The sequence below is a fragment of the Nipponia nippon genome, unplaced genomic scaffold, assembly GCF_047370975.1.
Source record: "Nipponia nippon isolate SJK-2023a ecotype South Korea unplaced genomic scaffold, ASM4737097v1 scaffold_31, whole genome shotgun sequence".
Taxonomy (NCBI): domain Eukaryota; kingdom Metazoa; phylum Chordata; class Aves; order Pelecaniformes; family Threskiornithidae; genus Nipponia; species Nipponia nippon.
The window spans coordinates 167,051-175,020 of record NW_028262349.1 but is presented as its reverse complement, the minus strand read 5'-3'; the positions used below and the strand labels follow the sequence as shown (position 1 = coordinate 175,020).

At 54.0% G+C, this 7,970-nt stretch overlaps 1 protein-coding gene across 2 annotated transcripts; it reads left to right on the top strand.

Annotated features, from left to right (window-relative positions):
• Positions 1–2,694: 2,694 nt before the first annotated feature.
• On the top strand, positions 2,695–7,947 carry S1PR4 (sphingosine-1-phosphate receptor 4). Of its 2 annotated transcripts, none has more exons than XM_087769262.1 (3): positions 2,695–2,983; positions 3,145–3,277; positions 4,193–7,947. In XM_087769262.1, exon 3 carries the CDS (start codon positions 4,369–4,371, stop codon positions 5,587–5,589), a length of 1,221 nt encoding a protein of 406 aa, XP_087625388.1. In that variant the 5' UTR covers positions 2,695–2,983; positions 3,145–3,277; positions 4,193–4,368; the 3' UTR covers positions 5,590–7,947. The 2 variants fall into 2 exon arrangements, with proteins under 2 accessions (XP_087625388.1, XP_087625387.1); XM_087769261.1 differs by having other exon boundaries at positions 3,141–3,277.
• The last annotated feature ends 23 nt before the right edge of the window (positions 7,948–7,970 follow it).

Sequence of the window (7,970 nt, the reverse complement as noted above, 5' to 3'; positions counted from 1 at the left end):
CAAAATCTCAAACGTGTTGCAAAGGAGGGAAAGGTGTGACACAATGGGAGACAGAGTCTGAGCTGGCCCACTGATGATGTGTTTTATTGGGATGACTTCCAAGTAATTATCTTTTTTTTGTGGGGAGGTGGGGAGCAGCATTTTATGCAGCGGTTTGCTTTCTGTTTAATGTTTTTGCGTTGAGGAAATGCAAGTTTCTGAAGAAAAGCCACTTAAAGAAAAAAATCAACAAGACTTTGCCATTTAAGGTCATTAATGTGGTCTAAAGGAGGTGATCCTGAAGCTTTCTCTTTCATGTTCTTCTTTTCCTTCAAATCCAGAGATGCACTGCAGAGACTCTTTTCCTACAGAGACCCATCATCACTACCACCCAATTCAATGAACTGATGCCCAGGCACAACAACTGCGCCTGGGACAATTCTTTGAGCTCTGTGAAGGGCCAGGTTTCCAGAGTTTGGTGTCAGCCCAAGTCAGAGGGGCCTTGCTGGCTCTTTCCAGCTCATCTGGGGCCAGAAGCATCCTGCCATGCCGGGGACTGGGATGTGTCACTGGAAAGATGACCACCTGCTGCTGCACAGTAGAAGAGACCAAAGCTAGGAAATGCAACTAACCAACTGCCAGGAGCAATCAGTCATTTTAAAACCAGCACAACTCCACCCTTCCTGGAGCAGAAAAACACCTGTGGGCGAATGGATGCCTTGGCTGATGTTGGGCTGTGCTGGGGCCACGCAGTGGGGACAGGATGGGTGGGTGGGGAGGTGGGGAGAGAGCCTTGTGGGACAAAGATGGGGATGCCAGCTGGCAATGAGCCAGCCTGGGGGTTGCCTGGCTAGGCCCACCAGGCAGAGCTCTCCACAGAGCTTCACCCAGGGATTTTTTTTAATCAGAATGTCTGAAAACTCAAGTTTTAATCAGGACTGTGCAGCAACACAGCAGGAAAACCTCAAGAGAAATCATCGATATTTTATCTTGCATTTGTAGCTTGCTGTCTTTCCCCCACGGCTCCTTGTGGCCCCCCACAATCTGGAGCTGAACGCCCTCCCAGGAGGAGGCAGTCTCAGGGCAGGAGTGACCAGGCATGCCACTGGCCACAAACCCAGAGAGCTGGGCTCCAGGCTCCTCCTGCCCTCCTTTTCTCTGGGCATCCCTGTCTGCAGACAAACTCTTCCCTCTGGGGCCAAGGTGCTTTTGCCTTCCTGTTGGCCTCAGTAGGAGCAGGCTGTGGAGGGTTCCAGGGCTTCTGCTGCTAAGGTGCCTCATCTCAGCGTCCTTGAACACCTGCTATGGCCACGACTCTGACAGAGGGTTCAGGGGGCTGCAGCTGACCCCCGTACCTCCCCTGGTCCTTCCAAGCCCAGCACTCAGCAGCTATCAGGCAGTTTCAAGTAGATTGTGGTCTTGATCTGAAGGAAAGAGATGACAAACATTGCAGGATGGGGTGTCCCTCCCCCGCCCCCCTTCATTTCAAAGAAAGAACATCTGAACTGAAACAGCAGCAAAGGAGAAGTACCAAGATAAAGCTCAGCCTAAGGCTGTGCAGATAGCAATGGGGAGCCGCTGCAGAACAACAGGAACTCTCCCTTGTGTGGGTGCCCAGCTGAAGGGGAGCCTCGTTTGCCCCCAGCCATGGAGGTGGGGACTCCTTGCCTTGGGTCTTGCAGCAGCAGCTCTGAGGGGGATGTGGGGCTGGATTTGTGCCAGCCAGAGAGGCCCTGCTCTGCTGAGCTGATTGCATGGAGTGGAGGGGATGCAAGTCCTCCCAGGCCCCCCTAGGCTATGGGACTGTGCCCTGACTTGCTGTGGGATGGGAGCAGTGTTTGAGGTGTGTGGTGACTTGCCATGAGGCAGGGAGCTCGGCAGGCTGTTGGGGGGCAGAAGTGGGAGGGTGCTGGAAGGGCAGCAGCAAGGGCTGGGACACAGCTCAGGCAGCTTCCCAGAGCCGGTCCCCCTCACCACATGCTGTGAAACTGCAGCGTGCCCCACAGGTACCCAGTCTCCTCCGCTATGGAAAGGCAAACAAGTCAGGTGCTAGGACAGAGCAAGGAACAAGGTTTTGTCTCACTGGAACAGCTCTTGACAAAATAATCAGCCCTGCCTTTTAGGCAGCACCTGATGTGCTTGTGAAAGGGGCATTAGAAAGAGCCTATGGTATTCTGCTGGTCCAGAGGACCTGGCACCCCATGGGTGAGTGCGTTGCGTTGTCCCAGCTGCTTATCTGCCTCAAGCCCTCCTGCCATCAAAAGCATTTGCCTCCCACTTGCCCCACACTCTCCACAGATCTCCCTGACAAAGAGCTCGTTCCTGTCAGATATCTCTTTCCTGAGACTGCTCACGTGCTGCCAGCTATTTGAGAGCTACTTAGGGCCCCTGACAAGGCAAGTTTCTTCATCCTCTGATCTTTCAGGGACACCCCACCAGTTCTGTCCTAAGCAGACACATTAGCTGGGGGCTCACCCTGAAGCAAGAATAAAGCAGGGGTGATGTGCAAGGATCACATTGACCCTTTTGATTCCAGTGCTGTGCCAGGAGCATCTATCCAGCCCATTTGGGAGTGTGCTATTTCTGCTGAATGTGCAACCTTGCACTCTTCTCTGGATTGCACCGCACTCATGGCCCAGCCTTCCTGCTGATTTCCGCTCCTTCAATCTTGGGCTCATCTGCTGACTTTATCAGCATGAATTTGTTTCCATGCTGCTGATAGAAAAGCCCAAAACACCAGTTGAAAGGGTGAATGTGGAGGATGGAGCCCTCAGCTTGTGATGAGAACCACTCGCTTGCACTTGACTTCCTGTAGCAGGAACCTCCTTTTCATTTTCCACTTGTCTATGCTGCAATCCAGGCTGGGATCTCTCCACTCATCAAGCAGTAGATGGACTCCCAGGACAACTCCCTGCTTGCCATGCTGATGGAAGAAATCACCGCTCTTTGCTCTCAACCTGGGGACCTCTCCATGGCTTTGTGCCAATCTGGAGCAAGAACACAGGTGAAAGTAGAAAGCAGGGCACAGCTTCTGCTGTGATCCTGAGTTAAAAGGTGCTCTGTCTTTCTTTCTCTATGTCTCTTTGCAGCTGTTTTGGGTGGGGTCCATCCTGCACAGAAATGTGGTTGATGTTGTAACTTCCCTTTTTCCACTTTGGTAGGTAGAAGTCTTGCTTATTTCACACGAGGAGCCCTCCCCACTACCTACTCTGTGCTGGGCCTCAGACAAGTAGCTGGAGAGCACTGCTAGCTGCTGAATCTCCCTCCGGCAGTAAGAGCCTCGGGCCAGTCATGACAGGTGAGTCATAAGGCAGATTCAACAGCCGCGTCTGGGAATAGCATGTTGCAAGACTTTCTCCCCAGTCAAATTTTGCAGACGCAGGGAATAGGTCAACGATAGACATTAACATTACAATCATGTCAGGACTTGCAGGTTCTGGTCTCAGTGCCGGCCCCTTGCGCCTTCTGCAATGCCAGGCAAAAGGCAGCAGCTCTGTGCCTCTGTTTCCCTGTCTGTGACGTAGACAATGGGAAGATCCTGACGCATCTCTAGCAGGTGCTTGGAGAGCTGAAGGTGGAGGGTGCAGTGTCAGGGCACATGTAGGGCTTTGACCAGCTGGTTTCCTTTGAACTGGGTGGAGCTGAGCCCTAGCTTCAGACACAGGTGCCTGGACTTGCTGCAGTGACAGGGCAGGACTTGGAAGAATGTGTCCTGAGAGATTGTCAGGAGCTGGGCCCATGGAGGAGCCCAGAGAGGTGAGAGCATGGAGCTTCCTCCTGGAGAAGGATGTATCTGGGCATGGGTGGTGCACAGGGCAGCTGATGAAGAGGCAGTTGCTCTCTGCCAGGCTCAGGGGTGAATTCAACACCACAAAAGGCAAAGCACTTATTATCTCAGGCTGTCTGGGTGCTCTTACTAGCACTTGGCTTTGTTCAGCCCAACAGACCCTGGCCATCAAGGTGGGAGGTGTTACCCCATTTGACCCAGCCTGCCCTGGCTCAAAGAGGGGCCTGACACATTATTTCATTCATGTCCCACCTTCACAACCACACCAAAGCTGAGAATAGCCAGACCCTTACTGAGAAATGACAGCTGTTAGAAACGATGTCAGTACTCTAGCTCACAACAGGAAACTTTATTAAACAACAGGAAGCCCATCCTCATGCATGGACTTACAAAACACCTCACCTTCCTCTCCCCTTGCCCTTTCAGTGCCGTGGGGCTGGCAGACAGGGCTCTAACTCTCATCTCCACGCTGCTGGGCTCAGAGCCAGTTCTTTGTGGCAGAGTCTCACAGTTGTCTCCAGCCCTCAAACTGCTCTTCTCCAAACCCCACCTCAACCCTTGCTCCATCGTGCATCCCTTGGCTGCTGACCTCGGCTCAGAAGATGGGTGGTCCAGAGCTGAGCTGGCTGGTGAATCGTTCCCTTCCACTGGGCTCTGCTCAATATCCTGAGCTCAGACTTGACCTGCTTGATAGGAAAGGTTCCTGCCTGCAGCTGGCTGCCATGAGGAATGTGAACATCATCCTGCAGCACTACAACTTCACAGGCAAGCTAACCAATCGGCAGTCTGGGGATGAGGGTATGGGTCTCATCCGCACAACCTTTGCCATCATCAGCTGCATCATCATCCTGGAGAATCTGCTTGTGCTGATGGCCATCCTGCGGTGTCTGCGAGCCCGCCGCTGGGTCTACTCCTGCATTGCGAGCATCACCGTGAGCGACCTGCTTGCAGGGACTGCCTACCTTTCTAATCTCTGCCTCTCAGGCAAGAAGACCTTCCAGCTTTCACCTCAGCTCTGGTTCCTGCGGGAAGGCATCCTCTTCATTGCACTGGCTGCCTCCACCTTCAGCTTGCTTGTGACTGCCATCGAGCGCTACAGTGCCATGGTAAGGCCAATTGCCGAGAATGAAGCCAGCAAGACCCTGCGCTTACGCAGCCTGATCATTTTCTGCTGGCTGCTGGCCTTCATCATTGGACTGCTTCCGCTGCTGGGCTGGAATTGTCTGTGTGACTTCAATGCCTGCTCTGTCCTCCTGCCTCTCTACTCCAAGAACTACATCCTTTTCTCCGTAGTCATGTTCAGCATCATCCTCCTGGGGATCATCGGCCTCTACATCTCCATCTTCCAGCTGGTCCAGGCCAGTTCTAAGCAAACTACTTCTCGGCACAGCCGCAAACGGTCCCTGCGCTTGCTCAAGACTGTGCTGATGATCCTGGGTGCCTTCATTATCTGCTGGAGCCCCCTATTCGTCCTGTTGCTCTTTGATGTCTTCTGTGACACCCAGACCTGCACACACCTCCACAGCCTGGACTGGACCTTGGCTTTGGCCATGGTTAACTCAGGCATTAACCCCATCATTTATTCCCTCCGGAGCGTGGAGGTTCGCCGTGCTGTGGGAAGCCTGCTGTGCTACTGCTGTGTCAGGGTTGGGCTTTGCAAGCCTGGAAACTGCTTGGTCATCACAGACATCAACTCTGGCTCATCCACAGAGAGCTCCCTCCGATACCGGGAGAGCTTCCGCAGCTCTGTAGCACTGAACACCCGGCCCAGAGCACCTCTCTCCAGCAACTCCAGCATGATGAGCAATCTCCCCAGCCTCTGAGAGGCCATGGGGAGAGCAAGAGATGCCAGACAGCCCACCAGGACATCATGCTGCTGGTTGTGGCCTGGCAGAACTGTACCCTACATGCAGCTCGGGCTAACCAGGTGTAGTCCTACCCCAGCTGTTAACTGTGGCCAGGCTTTCCAGCCTCTTCAGACTGGGATGTTTCTTCAGTGTGGGTACAGTACAGGGACAGGCATTGCTCCTAGGATGGGAGTGAAGGATATGGGCACATTTTGGGATAGATGCTCTGCTGAGACAACTGCTGTGCCTAGGTTATAAGTGGACCCTGCTCTGTGTGTGCATGTATATAGATGCTGTACCTGCCCAGATGAGGGTATTTTGCCCCAGGGCACAGTGAGGAATAGGGTGGGTATCCCCAACCAGACTGCTCCCCAACCCTTTGGGATCAGGCTGGGCTGGCAGTGCAGCCACTGCATGTTATGTAGGGCTGGAGGCAATACCTGAGTCTTCTCCTGCAGTTTACAGCCTTCTGGAACTGCTGTGATGGGCACAGCTGCTGGAAAGGATGCAGGCTTGATGTCTTGCCAGGGAGTCAAGAACAACTAGGTTTGCAAGTGCAAGTGTGTGCAGCTGTGGGGTAGCTCAGAGGCCCCTGGACAGGAACCAAGTGCCCACCTGTAGTGCGGCACAAACCAGCCACAGGATGGCAGAGGGCTGCAGCAACAGCCCAGTCACTCACCAGAGTGCAGAGGCTGGGCACTGTGCCTGGGCAAATGTTGTGACACTGCTTACAGCCTGGCAGCAAGAAGTAAGAGCCCTGCTGTGCCTCTGGGCATGGGGCTGCACCTTGCAGTGATAGCCCTGGCACCACCACGGGCAGAAGGAGGTACCCACAGTGACTGGGGAGTCTGGTACCATCCTGCATGGCAGAGCTACCTGCTTCCATCTGGCTGAACCTCTCAGGTAACATATGCCTGTACAGCAGAGGGTTCGCAGCACTGTGGCCTCTCAGAGAGGTGGTCATGCTCTGGCAAATCTGCCAAGTTCTAAGGTCCCCACACAGGGGGAGGTGCCCACTGTGATCGGCACTAGAACGTTGAGCAGCAGCTTCTAGATGGCTTTGCATTCTATTGTGTCTGGTGGGGTTTGGCTCACACCTGAACAGAAGCAGCAGGAATTGTTTCCTCTTCTTTTTTTTTGGGCCAAAAAGGCTGCATCCTTCCAGAAACCTTTTTGAAAACAGTGTTTGCAATAGAGCAGATTTGCAAGAATCACTTCAGCAGCCTGGAACAGAGTCATCACCCAGCAAGAGCAGGGTGGAGCCTGCCCCAACCCCTTCTGAAGTTCAGCACAGTTGGGGAAAGGAATGAGGGGGTCTGATCCTAGCATGTTTTCTCTAAGCGCTACCACATTTGGAGAAGGGGGTTGCCCATGCTCTGCCAGGGAAATGTTCTGAGGGTCTCCACCTCCCGTGAACTGGGCAGCATCAACAGCAGAGAAGGTACCTAAGGAACCCAGGAGCCCAGGCTGACAGCAGTCACATATGGATTCTCCCTGCTGCCCCAGGGCTGAGCACTGCTGCCCTGGCCTCTCTGAATACTGTGCCTTCTCTCCCCTGAGCTGGCAGGCCAGTGACTGCCTGGCTGCAGCCTCTGGCCCTGTCAGTTTGCTGGCTAGTATCTCTGAAGTGGCAGGAGAGATCCCAAGTTGCTGCAACTTCACCAGCAGGAAGCTTAAGAGGCTGCCAAGTTGTGCATGGACACAGCCCAGCTGGCAGCAGAAATGGATGTTTCCGTGGGCAGGCAGATAGCTATGCTGCACAAGGTTGGTGGGGGGAACTGTTCCCAGGGCGAGGTTGGCTGGGGCCAGCAGAGGCTTTTGCAGGGCTTGCAGACCTTTGCAGCAGGGCTGGCAGGGCTGGGGCTGTGACAGGAGTCAAGCAGCATTAGCAGCTCCCAAGGAGCGGGCAGAACATACAGAATGCCCACTAGCACAGGACGGGGAGGGGGGCAGGGGGCACAACGACACCCACATGCCGGGCCTGCATGTTACAGAAGTTCATTGGGGCCAGGCTTCATCCCTGGTACTGAGATGACTGTTCTGTGCTATGGAAAATGGCTGGCTCCAAAATAGACCCATTCCTGCCTGGGTCTGATAGAGACCTGGTGGTGCCCAGAAGGCACTGCCAGCTTGTGCCTCAGATTTTTGCTCTTCTATTCCCTAACCAAGTGAAAACTCAGAGTAGCACCCAAATGCCTCCTCTCACCATGCAAGGAGGCCAAAGCCACCCAAGCACTGGGGACGAGAAGCTCCCGACTACTTAAAACCTGCTGTCCTGGCCCCTCAGCAGGAGGTGCTGAGCTTCCAGCCATTTATTTGGTAATAAATCTAGATAAGAAAGCTCCTGTTTGATTTGC